We start from the raw sequence: 16,739 nt of genomic DNA, 5'->3' as shown, positions 1-16,739 counted from the left end.
CACTACTATCAAATCTGTGACAAAAGAGGGGAACCGGGACCATACAGTTTCTGGAGAAAGTCACTGTTCATATTGACTTGTTACAAACAATACAGAAGAATCATTTTTAAAATTCAGTTTAATGTTATTTAAATATTGTCTGGGCTAAAGATTAGGCTTTATTAATTTATGTGCACAAGTTTTAGTTCAGAACTCCCAGGATATTGAGTCCAACCAAACACTACAAAGACACAGGGCAAAAACTCATTCATAAAAACAACTATATCTTCTGCTACTCAATTATTCCTGTATTTCACTTCTGAGTCAGCTTCAAATTTAAAATAATTTATGCAGGTTTGCAGGCATTGCTGTTTTACATCCTGAGCTAATTAACAAATAGTTCTTCAGAATGTCTGCTGAATATGGTAAAGGAACATATGGATTAACTAAAATGTCACTAAGTTTCAGAGAGCAGCTAGTAATTGAGAGGTAGCGGCAGTAACTCTAATGTAACTCTAGCCAACACAAACTATTCACAAACTGCCCCAGTTTAAGTGCACAAAACCACAGCACTTACCAATAAGGGCCAAACCTCCACTTGTAACAGAGCTCTGTTCCACAAGTGCACGCCCATTTCAGGTTATGAGAGGAGACTATGATTACTAAATGGAGGCAGTGGAGCAATGAATGGCTTCATATCAGTTAACACAGGATGGAGAACACTCATGATCACCTGTTACCACAGTGTGCAAACTCACCATAAGCACCAAGCAGCATTATGTCAACTGCAACCCCAGCCTAGGGGTCCTGTGAAAGGAAGATTTCAGACATTTGCAGAAGCTCTGGCATAGATCTGTACAAGTACTAATTTAAAGTCACGTTTTTACTGTAATCAGGCAAGACAGTTTCAGCAATGGCTCTCAGGCAGAGACTGCTGGTCCACATAGCAAACAACAAAAGCAGCAGCTACATGGAAGAGATTAAAAATCTAGCATAGAAGTGTGCTATTTTAAGCCTGCCTGTCCAACCCTTCAATAACTCTGTTCTAGCTATGGAACACGTGCAATTTATGCTACACAACCAGTTTTCACATGGAAGTGCAGCAGTAAGGTGAAAATACATAACCTCCCTAGAAATGAAAGGGCTAGAAGGATACGCAGTGTGTCTGCCTTAAATCTTCATTATTTGGAGCTTCTGAAAAAGGCTCTTCACTCATTAAAAAAAAATAAGTGGCTACAACTTTTGCAGACTAATTCTATTAGGTGTCTTAGTTTAAAAATGATAACATCTGATGTTTAAGAGCAAAAAGAATGTAGTGAGTGAGGTTTACCTGCATGAGGAACACTGCTTAACCAGATGAGTTCAGGATAAATGAGTCCACTGACCATATACCACTGCTACTCTATTCCATATCCTCAGCAGGCTCCCTCAAAGAAAGCTCCCTCAGCTGGGACCACACAACCTGGGTAAAGGCATCACAAGGACTAGATAATTCAAAATAAACATTTCAGCAAACTGAATATTTTCAAGTTACAGAAACATTCCAAAACAAAAAAAGCAACTATATAAAAAAATGTACTACTGCTCATAGAAGAGTGCAAAGTCTCAGGACTGCACCCACAGACAGTGTATTTCCACTCATTTTCCTTACAGTGTATCCAAACACCAAGGTTCATGTCAGCTTAGCTCAGTTTCTAGATGCCCAGTCACTAACATTCAGAAATAGAGAGTGACCTCTAACCAGCAGCTGCTGCTGTTCCTACAGAGGCTGGTATCGTTAATGCAAACTTTATTTACAAAAGACACTTAAATTAGTTACTTCATGCCATGTGTCCATACAGAATCAACAGTTCAAGGATTACATGGAGAAGAATTCACAAAATTAAAAGTGAAATCACTAAAGGTTTTCTAAGAGTTAAGAACTAGGAAAAGATTTTAAAGACAACTTTACAAATAAAAACCCCAAGTCATGAGAAACTAGTCTGAGCAAGAGGATGGTTGTTTACAGGTCTGTACACTAAAACTAATACACAAACAGCCTTCTATTGTCAAAGAGATGCTCATTGAGAAGCAGATTATGTACAAATACTTGTGCCACAATGACTCAACCCCCCAAAATCCACTGTATTATACATAAACCAGTTTGTATACATTAGGCCTAAACGAGGCCATTTAACTATGAAGACTTCTAGTTTAGTAAACTAAAGCTGAAGACAGCCCCAAGCAACAGCGATACCGTGTCTCTGCATCTCTATTTGCGACTGCTTTTTATTCTCTCCAATCTTTTTTTCAAGTCATCAATATTGGCCGCTGCAGAAGAAGGTGAAGCCAGGGTAGTTCCAATGCCAGAGGAATGAGTCTGATTGGAGTCCAGGTCCAGATGTTGGTACTGCTCCCGGGACTCACGCAGCTGGGAGAGCTTACTGTGAAGCATATCTGTAGAGGATGCAACTGTAGGGAGTGTTGGTTTAGAGAGCAGAGACGTCAGAGGGGGCCTGTCTTCCTGCTATGAGGGAGAAAAGGGAAGTGTTAAGACCTATAGTGGTAAAGGCCATATAAAATGTACAAATCATAATCAATGGCTTTTCATCTCTACAAGCAATAAAAACAGAGGAAAGGGAAAGAGCACTACAACACAAGTGGATCTGGAGCAATAAAGTCAGTTGCTGTCAAAGTCAGAACCACGCAAAGCTAATTACTATGCTCAATCATCTGAGTAGTTAATGTTTAATTTTATGTGAACAGGGACACAAAGAAACTAGTCTTTCAAGATCAAAATATTCCCTGCAGACCGAAGTTTTACAGAGATAGACTGCCAGAGTCTTGAACAGCCTAAATTCTAACACAAGAGAAAAATCCCTGCCTATGTGCAACATCAGCAGACAACGAATTTTCTGGAAGAATGAGAAGAGGAAAATGGCAAGACTGAACCTGTCAAAGACTTAACGTGGCAATTCACTGTTCTTTTACCAATGTTTCCATCTGAGTTACTTACCTTGTTACTATGATCTAGGAAACCTTTCCCCTCCTCAGAGCTCTAAGCTGATACTCAAATTTGTGTCAAAGGTTAAAACAGTGATGAATCTGGATGACTATTCCTAGAGTGAACATCACTTCTCACATGGCCGAATTCAAATTTCAGGAATTAGCACTAGATTCCTAACACACAGATCATTGAACTGTAAGAAATTTTAGTCCACAGATTTCCAGTACTAAGCTCATTCAGCATTCCTGCACCTCAGTATCCATACACCCAAAATATATAAAAGTTCAAAGTTTTTTCAGCTCTCATGGTAGTTTTAGAGCAGAAAGTCTAGAATTTCCACATCCTTAATCTCTGAGGTGTTAACTTTTAGAGAACAGTTATTGTTTGAACCTTTATGAGACTCAACTTCCCATCAAAGAATGATAGTAAGCTACAGGCCCGTAGAAACAACCTGCACACAACACCAGCAATGCAGACAGAGCAGATTGAAATGCAAGCCTACTTGGCCAAGTAATGAGATCAAAGCAATTTATACTAGGCATACTGACATGCAGTGAGTAGCTAGGACATGCATTATAAATGAAAGATCATAAATTCTGATTGGAATCTGTCTTCTGGCATTTGAATTCTTACTTAAAAAAAAAAGTAAGTAAGTGCAAATCAAGTGCCTCTCCAGGGGATTTACAAGTGTTGTCAAGTACAATACCTTTGCGTTGTCGAGGCCACAACGCTGCCTGAGGATTTTTAATCTTTCCAAGTAAACTGAAGGCCCCACTTCCTCCCCATTTGTGTTTCCTATAGATGAAGATACAGTGTGGGTAGACGCAGGAACACATGTTCCTTCCATCTGAGGAGAAATTCCTGGAAGATGAGGGGAAGGATGGAGGAGAGTTAAAAAATTTAAAACATCAGAAAAGCATAAACCTCTTGGTCAGTTCCTTGCGATAAGGTGCAATGGATGAAGAATTAACCAACCTATTATTTGCTTGTTACTTGCATTTGCTAGTATAGATATATCTGGCCTTTCATTTCCTTGCAAAAGTGACAACTGAAAACCAAGAAAAGAAATGGAGAAATTTAAGGAATGGCTGCAGAGCAGCTCTAGAAGTGCTGAAGCCAACAGCTGAAGAGAACAGTGCAGGGAGAGGAAGATACTGATGCGCATCAGCAGTGAACATGTCCAACGGGAGAACTGAGCAATCGGCAAGGTGAGAAATACTTGGAGTTGTCTGTCTTTTTCTAGTTTAGTCATACTTTTGGGCTTACCACTGATTCTAACCCCTCTTTATCTCTCATTTGTGCAACTTGAAGCTTTTTATTCCAACACAGACTCAAAGAGTGATTTCTGGAATGCACATAATGAGGTTTTTAAAGCTTCCCTACAAAGAGACTAGAAAAGGAATTTACATGATGAAAAAAACTTTTCCATTATTAAAAGAATTGCAAATTCTTTCTTAAGACTTAGCATGGACAAGGATTTGTTCTCACTAATTTATGACAAGGGTGTTTTAAATAGATAAAAGGAGTATAAAGGTTAAGCTTTTATACCTTACTCTAAATAAAGCACTGTTGCAATATGGAACAGCATGTTTTATTACATCAGACAAAGTTAGGGAAGAAAAAAAAAGACAACTGTGGCACGTAAATTAGGTTTTAAAAACTGCTGAACTAATATTTCTCAATTGTACAGACTTTTACGATGCAAGGTAGAATTTTCTGTCCTACACAGGTGGACACATTTAGGCAGTTCTGAAAGAACCTCATACAATCCATCTTCCTAAAGGAAACCACAATATAGGGATAGGAGGAGTAGGAGTAGAAAAAAGGCTTAAGTTTCACAGGACACTATGAAATGAGTAAGAAATAAAGGTTAGAGGCAGTTTTGCTAGACTGTGTATCAGCTTTTACTGTCAGCTAACAATTTGTCACATTCCTTCCCCAATATTTCATTAAATACTCTTTTGTATTTATCTGCAATGAAAAGACTCAGCGACAAACAGTTTTACAGTAATTCATCCAATTAATCACAAATTCTGCAGAAACAGTTCATGTTATTTAAAATAAGCTTTCCAATTCCACAGAAAATAATACTATTAAAAGCATCCTATATGTTTTTTAGTAAAAAGGTAAAAGGAGAATCTGACAGCTGGCGCTGCCGTTTTAAACCAGCTTTATACCTTGCAGAACCAATTCTTGATACCAGACACATGAAACACAGTCTAATGTTCAATCCACACTACAGGATATGGATTAGAACCACAAGTTTGCCAAGTCTTTCAGATGTTTTCTACATTTAGTGTGATTCTAACTTCTGTTTTTGTAAACAAAGAATGCATACTCCCTAAAAACGCTGCCTCATGAAGCAACTCAAGCAGCAAGAAAATACATAGCTTGCTTCAGAAATCCATAAATGTATGCAAATATTAATTTCTACCAGGAGATCTGTAATTGTTCTATCTCTGCTTCTCACAAACCAATCAGTTTTGCTCTAACATGTACCTGTAGAAGTAGTAATGCGCCCTTTCCCTTCCCGTTCTGTTTCTATCAGTCGGAGGCCTCTTTCCACATAGCTTTGGAAGAACTGTGAGGAATTTTTCAGGAAGGGCTCAATGTCTGCATCAGAATATTTCTTTTTGTATTCATACAGTTCTGCCAGACCCTGGGAGAGAAGAGTTGCTATGTATTACTACAACCGCTGCATACACTATTCTAGTGTATCATGCTCTCTTTCTTGCAGGAAGGGGGCACTCACCTCCTTGGTGTTCTCCTTTGAGCCAATCTTCTTAAATATTTCTGCCAAAATATCATTGACTTTGGCTTTCGAAGCCTTTTCCTCCTAAATAAATAAACAAAAGGAGACTTTTAAAACAAAGAATAAAATGAAAACAAATCTGACAAACCCATGACACCCTCACACCTGCTAGCTGGATACAGAGCTTCCAAGATGAAGGAAACCTTGAAGTGATCAGGGTTCTACATAGCCACTTTATACACAGAATGTGAGCAATAACATCATGAAGATGTAGGACTCCTTCTGAGAAGTGTTTAAAACCTGTTTTGGATATGGCTAACTTTTAGTAGATCAGATGCAGTACCATGCAGCATAAAACTTCTGCTACACATTTGAATTTCCTGCAGCTATGCAGGAATTGAATTTCCTGGGATATGCACAGAATACTCAGGTAAACACACACAACAAATTCCCAAAATAGCCATAAATGAAAATTTCACTTTACTAGAGTATTTCCAACATTAGTTGCATGTTGAAAAGGGAATTACTACTTACACAAAATTTAGTTTGTTTCTTAAATGAATTGCTTTACACCCCCTTCCCCTGCCAACACATCTTTACTTACTATGCGAGAAGCTCCTTTTTCTGTATCCTTATCAGCTTTTCCAGTCTGCTCCATAGCATGTTTCATTAGTCTACAAAGGTGAGCTTCTAGCTCAGACTCATTTTTGTTGTCTATCATTGTTAAATGATCTAAAATCTAAAATGAGAAAAAAGGGGAATTTAAAAAAAGGAAAAAAAAAAGAGGAAATACTCTGAAGACTGCATGAACATCCAATTTAAAAATACAAGACTAGTGATTGCTCTGACCTTGGGCCCTTTCAGCTTGCACAGGGTGTGAAGGAGTGTCTTCAATGTCCTAATAGGGAACTCACTCTTACATTGCTTCAGCTTCTCTTTGGGAAAGACCTTCATGAAAATGTGGATATCCAGCAGAATCCGATCCAGATTGATGCTATTGATGGTTTCTGGAAGAAGACGCACCATTCTCCACAGACACTGGAATGAGAGGCTGACTTAAAGCAAGACAACTCAAGAAAGAAGCACTTGATTATATAAGAAGTTACATAATACTACCACTGAGTCACTTCACTCTGCTAGCACATCATACGGGCATGCACTGTGTCTGCTACTCAAGCTAGATTTGCACTGGTGCGTACTTTCTCTTTGTAACTGGCTGTACAGCATCCAGACCTTTCTTTAGAGCTGATGCATAAGTAAGGTACTGATTTCTCTACCTATAACTGGAGACTGAATGCTTTGTGTGAAGAAATTTCAGCAGATTTTATATATATATATATATATATGATATATGCTACGTATACCTACACATACCACAAGTTCTTTAGGTTTAACCTCATTAAGAATGCCTCAGCTGTCTTTAAATCTTACCAGTTACAAAAGGGGGTTGTATGGTAAGAAAAGATCATGCTCATGCTTTAAATGCAGACATTTATCTGTTCACTCCACCTGTCAATACAGATGACAGGACAGAAGTCAGCTCCACCCTCACACTCTCTGAATCCATAGTACAGTGTGCTGCTCAAGCAAATAAGCCCAGCAGGTGACTGTATGGAGGACTGCACCTCTGTGTGGAGTTTGTATTAGTGTACACAAGCTTCTGTAAACTATTAACAGGTGTTAAGCTCCCTCCTAAAGTCCCTATATGTGACATCTAGTAAGATTAGAATTATAGAAGTTGTAAGAAATATTTCAAGTTATCGACACTAATTTTTTTAATTCTATCTGTTCTTTCAGGTAAAATGATTCAGAGAAACCACATAAATTCAAAATCTCTACTACAGGCTCACCTTCATGACAAGTTCTGAAAACTTAGGAGAGCTGGCTGTTGCTAGAAGACTGTCTTGGAGCAGGACAAGCAGAGCACTAGAAGGAATAAATTTATAAAGGTTACACAGAAAAAGTGCTATACCTAAGAAAAAAACATACAAACTCAGCACAGAATACCTCACCGGAGACTGGGGTTAGTCCAGCAGATGTGCAACAACTCTTACCTTCTCTCTTTTTAGTATGTTACAAGAATTTAAGAGACAGTCTGTTGAACTTCAAAGCACAAATAACCATACTAAGCTGGCTTGTTTAGCCTGCCTCCAGCTGTACAGTTAAATTCTGATCACAATCAGTGATAATTCTTTATTAGCTAGCTGAGTGATTCTACAGACACCGGTCTTTGCTTACAAAATGACTAAAACTCAGCTGTTCAAGGAAAATAAGAGAACATGTAAAGAAGAGCAGTTAATTGTGCACTTTTCATTATTTACCTTAAGATGTTGGTCTGGTCAGACTTCTCCAGAACTTTAACTACCAAGAGATTGACTGATCGGATGACCTGCTCACCCTCCTCAAGATCTTCAACCCGAGAATCCAGCATTAATGTAATAAGACCATGCATTAGGTCTTTAAGCACACCAGTGGATGCCTCTCGAGCCAGACTCTCTATCTGAAATAGCTACAGGTTGAAGAAAGTGTTAGATTTCCCTGCACATAATCCTTTAGTATAGGGACTTCTCTAGACTACAGTGCCAAACCATGACATCTCCCTGTTTCCCACAAAAGTAAAAACAGAACTATGAACAAAGTTATTTCTACTGAGTGACTTCTGAAAATACTCAGCAATCAAAAGGTAAACAATTTTAAAACCGGAGCTTGATAGAAGTCTTAGTGGCTGTATTTTGCAGAAGCAGAGACCTTCTTCCCTTCCCCTTATTCTTGTTCCCCACTTACTCTCAAAAGGTGCATTGATAAGCATTTGGCAACAAACCTACTACTAAGAAAGATTTAGTAGTAAGCGAACCTAGGTACAGAACAGACATTCCATTCTCCCACAACTTCTGCACAGAAGTTACTTGCTCTTCACCTTATCTCTTACAGGAAGCCTTACCGTGATCATGCTCCCAATAATACAGCTGTAAAGTCTGACAATCTCATCCTTGTCCAGCTTCTCATCTGCCATGTGTGTATTGTAGATTAACCGGAGCTGCATAAATGTGGCTATTAGGAACTGGTCAATGTGGCCAGACATAGCTTCTGCTTTGTCCTCCTGCTTGAGAACCTCATCAATCTAAGATTTAAAAACAAAACACTCTAGTAAAGTCAACATAATGCAAACAGTGCAAAATAACAATAATTTAAATACTTTTCTGTAGGAAAGGTTTTGCCCTGACTAATCCATTTGCCAAGGCAGTTGTATTTTAAGCTTTCACCCAAAATCAGTAGCTAGAGATTTGTATTGCTAATCCAAACACAATCAATTACTGATATTTTAGAGAACTGCAATCCTATCCCATACACAAATGAAAACAGCAACAGCTGCATTACAGATTCTGGAATTTACAGCTTTATGAAATCTTCTGGACAAAAAAGCTTCTAATTAGTTAAAGCCACCTTAAACCCATGCAAAAACTATGGGGCAAGACAATCCTTTTGCTAAGGATCTCTAAAACACTTAAAATTTAAAAGTTAATTCTCACTGACTGACTGGCTTTTACAAACTCTTAGCAGAAATAATTTTACAAAATCAAAAATGTAACACAGAAGCACTAATGAGAAAAGCATTAAGGTTATTCTACATCTTTCAAGTGGAATTTCTATTGCTAAAGCGAGTCAGATGGCCCCTGTGCACTTAGTTTTGTCATCAGGGAGATTCTGAGCAGAGTCCACGTCACCTGACATGATTGCTCCACCACAGTGCAACTCATCACCCTCGCAGGCAAAGTCTGGTACAGTGTGATTAGTTGCTACTTTAATTCACTTACCTGTGTCAGAGCCTGGATACTTGTATTTATATCACCACTGGCCACTTGGGAAATGACAAAGTTGATAGTAGAAGCTGTGTTACTGTGCATGTCATCAAAGTGCGGAGACACAGCACGGATTCTAAAGGGTTGAAAACAGGATTCATTACTTTTTGGAGAGCTACACTTATGTACACTTAACTGCTGTATTTCAATGAAGATTTAGAGGAAAAAGTATTTCATTTTTCACTGAGGATTCTCAAGGAAGGAATAATTTCTTTTTACCATGTCTATTGCACTGTTTGTAGACACTGATGATGCACTTACTCAATATCATCTAACTATAAAAATGCCTAAGTAGAACTTATGTTTTTCATTAAACATAACTGCTCTCCAGATTTCAGAAGAGTACAACAAACCTTTGTTTTGCCATCTCTTCAAGTTAGCTGACATTACTGTCTTATGGAAACAAGTCTGAATGTAGAAACTAGAACTATCAATTCACCTTCTCAAAATACTTTTTAGGCAGCCCTGCTGATTTCACTTAGGAGGTGAAACTAAACTCACTTGGGCTCAGGAATCAAGACTGGCTCAAAGATGTCATCTAGTTTGTGCTGTACAAGTGCTGGCATCTCACATCTGACTGTTCCATTGTCATTTTCAATTTCATCAAGATCCAGCTGAAATTCCCGTGGAACTGTATGTGTTGTCTCCGCGTGGCTGCCCATGTTGCGATTTTGGCTACAGAAACCAGGAGAGAGTTTTAGTTTAAGAGAAGATTATTAGCACTAGCATCCACTGGTAACCTTAAAGTTCTCATGCTAACACAGGTTCTGCAGTTTGGATTATATTCAAGCCCCTTAACTCCCTCTGCTTTTCCCCTAGTCCTTAGTAAAACAAACTTCTGTAGGCCAGAAGAGCGGCTGCTACTTTACCTGCCCCTCCTAGTTTCTCCTGTAAACCACAAGATACCCTGTACCTGTGCCAGGTATGCATGGTTTGGGATAACTAGCACAGTTTACAGTACTATTAAAAGAATATAACTTTAAAGTTTGAGTGGCATTTTTTTGCCTTTTTAAAAAATAATGGATAGGATGCACACATACAGAACAACCTCACAAGACCCTCTGAATCTAAGACTCACAGCATTCCCACATGACCTATACTGCATATCAGATTTCTCAAGGAAATAATTGAATATATAGTTCTCAGCACAGACTTTTAATCAAAAATGATGAGCAGGTGGCAAGGAATAATTTCTGAGCTTTTTGGTTTGGGTAATGCTGTCCCAGGCTCTACAATTCACACATGCTTATCCATTTTTGTGCTTCATGTCTAATACAACTAGAACATGGTCCAACAAATATAAAATTGAGTCCAACACACTGAAAGATCTCCCAATATTTTGAACATCTGCTTAATGTGGAAATGCCATGTGTCTGCAGCCTGATCTACAGTCACCTTTACAGAAACCTGTATTTCTCTTTTCCTTCATTCAAAGATCTGTAAATAATCTAGAACTAGCCATGGCAAACCCATCACCCTCAGGAAGGGATGGCAAGGATAGAATGGAAAGATACAAGAGCCTTGCTACCAAGGAGTTAGTGGGCAGTACTTACATCCTATAAGTGCGATACATAATTCTGTCCACGGAGAAGCAGTGAAAAAAGGCACAAGACCATTTAGAAAGATTTCAAGACAGACAAGACAAAAAAAATTTCAGACATTTATATTTATATTATTTGGCCATTTTTCACAACATGCGAAGATGATGATACAAGAACTAAAGTGACATTGTCAGACAGATTAGCACATACACTAGGCAGGCTAGAGACCATAATGTAACATTACATACTTGAGTTTGGAGGACATGTCTTCAGCTTGTCCCTTGCGCATCATGCTGGCATTGGCACTCATGTTCTGAGTACGCTGAGGTTTCTCCTCTGCCTGTCTCACTGGAGCAGAAGAGGGTCTCTTGGCTGACCGCTTTATTCTTTCCTCCAGCATGCTCATGTCTTTCTCTGAAAGCTGTAACACACAATGCTATCACTCATCCTTAGTTGTATGGGTTTTAGAAGTCTCAGTCACCTACAGGATTCACACCATACTTAGTGCAGACTGAAATTCTCTAATATGAAGGTGGGAACTGTCAATGATACCTCTGAGCAGCAAACTCATCAGAACACTCTGGACTGTCAGATGCTACTTCAAGAGCTAATTAACCCATGCTGACAAGCTCTAATAGAGAATACACCTATTTCTAGCCTTGTTTTTTCTTTCATGAAACAATTAATTTTGAATTCAAACTATAGTACTATCCAGTGTTTGTAATTGTTGCATGTGTTGCTGCAAAAACCCAAACAAAAAAAACCCCACCCACCTTTCTACATTCCCTATTAGCCATGTTTGGGCACTCTGGACCCTGCCACAGAAGCCAGAGTTCTTCTGATAGTTGTCCTGTTCAATGTACTCATGATTCAATATGAACACCAGATCAGGCACCTTAATGCTCAAACTCAGGCAGTGAAAAGATTCATATTTAACTGCTTATCTACCAGACTGAAGATTACCAATAACTCCATTTGAACAAAAGTAGGCACTACAATTTCATGAGCAGCACTCTCCAGCATCCCTATGATTTAGAAACCTTCCTGAGAACCCATAAATGGATCATACTGAAGCTCAGAAAGTCACGGTTAGAAAGAGCTGAATTGTTCAGGTGCTACAGTTTTTCCTTTACCTTGAAAATTCAAAAGCAAACGGACTATGTAAAACTGAGGCAGAAGCAGATTGCCCTCTGAACAACAGTTAAACAGGATGGAAATATAAGATGTTAATGAGAATGTAACATTAACTCTCATGGGAACAGTTGCCCAAGAAAATAAGAGTCACAATAAATTTCAACTTTTCAAAAAGCTGGAAATTTAAAAAAAAAAAAAAGCAGGGCAGCCTTGTCATATTCCATAAATACCATCCAATAGCTTGTATGCCCTATGGCGTATGACATAACACAACAAAGCTGCAAAGGCATTAAAATATCTATCACATTCCAATCAGTTTTAATGCTGCTAGAAACATTACCAAGGCCAAATCCAGAGAACAGAACTGTAAAAAAATTATCTAGCTGCTCTTGATTCAGACTGGAATTCAGTGTACTTAATCTGATATGCACAGTAATTATAAACACAGTGAACTAGCTTTCCATTGCTGGACACTGGAAACTGAGTTTTGCCATCTTTAACTTTTACTGCATTTTAGATGATAATGATTAAGTATAATTTTCAGAGAGCAAAACAGCAGCCATACAAAGTGGCATAGTACTGACACTTTAAAAATGAAATGCAGTAAGATGAAGCAAATACACAAAACTTACCAGACTTCAACTGCAAAGCAATTGGGTAAGTTTGGGACAAAAAAAAATAGCTGAGAATTTACTGGAGCCCCAACAACTAGCCCTTCTTGGCCAAATAAGTTACCCAAACATTCTGAATCAGATGTGCTACTCGTAAAATTGACTATAATGCAAGTTACTCTTTATAAACAATTCAATTTCAATGAAGGTCAGTCTTTCTCTTTTTTTTTTTTTCCAATTTTCTTTTTCATTCATGCACATCCAGGTTATATACACCTCTCTTACTGGAAACAGGCTGAGAGTTGGGGTTGAGAGCATACTGAAGAGAAGGCTCTGAGGAAACCTCACTGCAGTCTTCCAGTACCTAAAAGGGGCCTACAAGGAAGCTGGAGAGGGACTTCTAAGAAGAGCACACATTGATACAAAATTGATAATTACTTTAAAATTAAAGAACATAACTTTAGATTGGATTAGAAACTCTGCACTGTGAGAGTGGCTGAAGCAATGAAAAAGGATACCCAGTCCCTGGAAGTGTTCAAGTGTCTCTGCCCATGGCAGGGGGTTTGGACCTAAATGGTTTTTATGGTCCCTTCCCAAACCATTCTATGATTTCATATATTCTACTTTCTGGGATTAAGCAAATAGCCATCAGAGAATCTATGATGTAGTAAATTATTCTCAAAACTAGAAAATGCTCTCGACACCAACAGCAAGATGCACCATGATAAATGACAAGCAAAACAGTGCTAATCCCCTACAAAAGCATAAGGACTTGAAGAAAAACCAAACCACCAAACCCCAAACAAACAATCCCACAATCCAAACCAAGCACAGCACGCTAACCCAAATCCCCCATAAACTCATGTGCAGTCATACTGACATTTCCAATCAGCTTGAACACTTGGTCACCATGGACGTTGTAGACAGTCACAATGGTGTTCAGTGCAGCGTTGCGCACGGCATTGTCCCGGTCACCAATGTGGGTTGCCATTTCTTTTAAGGCTTTCCCTGGAGTTGGCTGGCATACATTCATGCCATATGATTCAACCAGACATCCAAGCTCTTCCAAGCATTCTAAAAGAAGATGATAACATATGCACATTCAACTTAAAAGCTGCTGGGAAGAGAGCCCTCCCAATTCTCGTGTTGCTTGCACAGCTTGAACATTCACTGTAGAGAACTGCCAATCACAAAGCTGAGGAAAGATATACTCCAGCTGACTTACGGGATCAACAGGAAGCTACAGGAGACTACTTCACAGATAAAAGCAGTCAGTCATCCTTTTACACTTCAAGTATTTCCCATAACCATGTATGAGCAACGCTACAGTTATCATCACATTCAGGTAAACAGTTGTGAGCTTGCAATACCGTATTATGTATAGAATTTAACTTTCTCCTTATACCAGGATAAGATATTCTCAAAGCGATCAGGAAGTTGTTTGAACTACAAATGCCACAACTTTATTACAGACATTATTTGTGGTGAGACAGATGTACAATGTAGAGACACTTCTTGCTTAGATTAACTGATTCCCTTGGTGAGTAGGGAAACAGTACTGTCACTGTTCTCACCAGCACTGTTTCACTAAGAAAACAAGCCTACTCAAGGGACTCATAGCACTCATAGCAACTTAAGAGATTCCTTGTCTTTAGAAGGTACAAAGACACCAAAATATAAAAAGCAATATGCTACTACTTGAAAATCTCATCCTTTAAACACTTGCAAACATCTGCATAAAATGCCATGTGCATGCAAATCTCACGTCCCACCCAACATTCTTATGCTGGGTTTTTCAAGATGCAAACCAAAGCAATTTCAAGTACTTTGCACATGTACAGTTCAACAGGCCATTTCCCACCTGCACGTTGTTTGGAGTTTTTTGACTTTGTCCCCTCCATGATAAAAGGGAACATCTTGCTGGCTGGATAGATGAGACACATTCTGTTCAGAATGGCACGTACATCCTTACGGATGACATCTTTCGGTTCTCCTACCTAATGGAAAATTAATGCAAAAAAATTAAAATGAGGGGAAGAAATATAAAATATTTTATATAGTTTTGTGATACTTTTGACTATTCTAAATAGTCTTAGGAAAGCCAGAATCATTGTCAAGGCAAAAATCCCTTTTTTGTCAATGGCTTTTAAGGGAAATACGCAATATAGAATCATAAAGGTGACAAAAGGCAACCTTAACATCATCGAGTCAAACTGATAAACCAACACTGCCAAGTCTACCACTAAACCATGTCCCCAAGTGGCACATCTACATGTCTTCTAAATACTTCCAGTGATGGAGACTAAACCTCTTCCCCGGGCAGCCCATTTCAGTGATTGACAACCCATTCAAGAAAGAAGTTTCTCCAAATATCCAGTGTAAGCCTCCCCTAGAACAACTTGGGTCCTTTTGCTCTCATTCTATTCATTTGTTCCTTGACAAGACAACACCAACATCACCCTCACTACAGCCTCCTTTCAGGTAGTTATGAAGAGCACTAATATATCCCCTGAGCCTCCTTTTCCCCAGGTTAAATAAACACAGCCTGTTGAGGCTCACACAAGCCACCAACTGGACTTAACCCCATTCGCAATATATTTAAAATGAACATATTGCAGTGTTTGATGGTATTTTGTCATAATCCTCATGAAAAATAACAGTTTCTGTAAAACAAATTGTACCTTTAGGATAAGATATGGGATGAAAGAGGATGCTTCATTTTCGGTGAGGTGATACTCTTCTTGACTCAGCAAATTGAAAAGCAATTTAAGGTATTCAAGTGCTTTCATCAAAACACTTGTGTTGGTATCAAAGAACCGCAGGGTAACCCATTTTAGGATCAAATCCAGGCAGCTGATGACTCCATCTTTTTCACTCTCCAAGTGCTTGAAGGCAGTTAAAAAAAAACTTACATAAATGAAACACATATATACACTGTTCAATAAGAAAATAAGCTAAGCTATGTCTGATAAGATATCTACATTTATTGGTAGATTCTTAGAACAATACATACTCACTTTTAACTTAGATCCCTTTCTGAAATTATAAGAGAAGTCTCTGGTGAGGAAATTTTCCCTTCTCCTGAGAAACAGTATTAATACTAACTTCATCATGCCTCTGAAAATTATTTCTATGTATGTTTAGGTTTCAACTACACAGAACAATGACCCCTGGCTCCTCAGAGAATTTCTATTTTATTTTAATTCAAGCAGTATCTTTCATAGCAGAGAGTAATTCTGTCAGCCTCATCTTCTACCACAGATCCAAACTCACCTCAATCATAACAGACAGTGCTTTGTTGTGGTGCTGGAAGTCTGCATGAAACATCTCATCCTGTAGCCATTTGGCAACACAAGTGGACATCTGAGTTTTCAGCTGTTCAATATATTCATCACGGGGAGTAGTGAAATTCCACTTTAAAACCTGTAAAAGGCAGCATTTAGAACTCACGGCAAGCAGTACCTTTTCTTCCTGACAGATGCTGCTGATTGAACATCATCTTATTGCCAATAAGTAATGAAAAATCAGTAGCGTTTGCTCAACTTTCTTTTAGATGGCAGTTTTCTTCATATGGACTGATTATCCTTATGCTATTATCTTACTAATTATCACTTAAACTCATTGTTTTTAAGCTCCAGACAGGCCTACTTACTAGCAAGTTACGAATAACACACATATTTTCACTAATAGAATTTTCCCTACAAATTGCTAAGTGGGGCTGCTCAAAGTAAGTATATTAAAGCATTTGCAACGTACTCTAGAACTCTGAAAAGACTGACTAAGCATAATGATACTTCACAACTTGAAAAATGTAAAAAGTCCTTAGGTTTTTATGACAATGTATAAATGCACAAAATTTGAAAATCAGAAAAGAAA

At 38.4% G+C, this 16,739-nt stretch overlaps 1 protein-coding gene and 1 non-coding gene across 8 annotated transcripts in view; both read right to left on the bottom strand.

The window, feature by feature from the left end:
• Nucleotides 1-102: 102 nt before the first annotated feature.
• The window catches only part of CKAP5 (cytoskeleton associated protein 5), a 53,516-nt gene continuing 36,879 nt past the window's right edge, over nt 103-16,739 (bottom strand). For 3 of the 7 annotated variants that reach the window (XM_030949591.1, XM_030949590.1, XM_030949592.1), the window contains exons 30-46: nt 16,137-16,286; nt 15,545-15,748; nt 14,725-14,860; nt 13,744-13,937; nt 11,367-11,539; nt 11,131-11,154; nt 10,079-10,252; nt 9,533-9,653; nt 8,659-8,838; nt 8,039-8,226; nt 7,568-7,643; nt 6,567-6,755; nt 6,322-6,456; nt 5,718-5,801; nt 5,465-5,624; nt 3,672-3,826; nt 103-2,485 (exon numbers count right to left, since the gene is read on the bottom strand). In XM_030949591.1, the coding sequence (XP_030805451.1) occupies nt 2,231-2,485; nt 3,672-3,826; nt 5,465-5,624; nt 5,718-5,801; nt 6,322-6,456; nt 6,567-6,755; nt 7,568-7,643; nt 8,039-8,226; nt 8,659-8,838; nt 9,533-9,653; nt 10,079-10,252; nt 11,131-11,154; nt 11,367-11,539; nt 13,744-13,937; nt 14,725-14,860; nt 15,545-15,748; nt 16,137-16,286 (2,598 nt within the window). In that variant the 3' untranslated portion in view covers nt 103-2,230. The remainder of the gene's footprint in view (nt 2,486-3,671; nt 3,827-5,464; nt 5,625-5,717; nt 5,802-6,321; nt 6,457-6,566; nt 6,756-7,567; nt 7,644-8,038; nt 8,227-8,658; nt 8,839-9,532; nt 9,654-10,078; nt 10,253-11,130; nt 11,155-11,366; nt 11,540-13,743; nt 13,938-14,724; nt 14,861-15,544; nt 15,749-16,136; nt 16,287-16,739) is intronic. The other 4 variants (XM_030949594.1, XM_030949596.1, XM_030949593.1 and 1 more) reach the window with 3 other exon arrangements.
• Nucleotides 9,375-9,485, bottom strand: LOC115904857. The gene has a single exon (XR_004060815.1). It is a non-coding gene; the product is annotated as a small nucleolar RNA SNORD67 (small nucleolar RNA).

This window comes from Camarhynchus parvulus, chromosome 5 (genome assembly GCF_901933205.1).
Source record: "Camarhynchus parvulus chromosome 5, STF_HiC, whole genome shotgun sequence".
NCBI classification, from domain to species: Eukaryota; Metazoa; Chordata; class Aves; order Passeriformes; family Thraupidae; genus Camarhynchus; species Camarhynchus parvulus.
The sequence above is the reverse complement of the archived record's forward strand: the minus strand, read 5'-3'. Positions and strand labels throughout refer to the sequence as shown.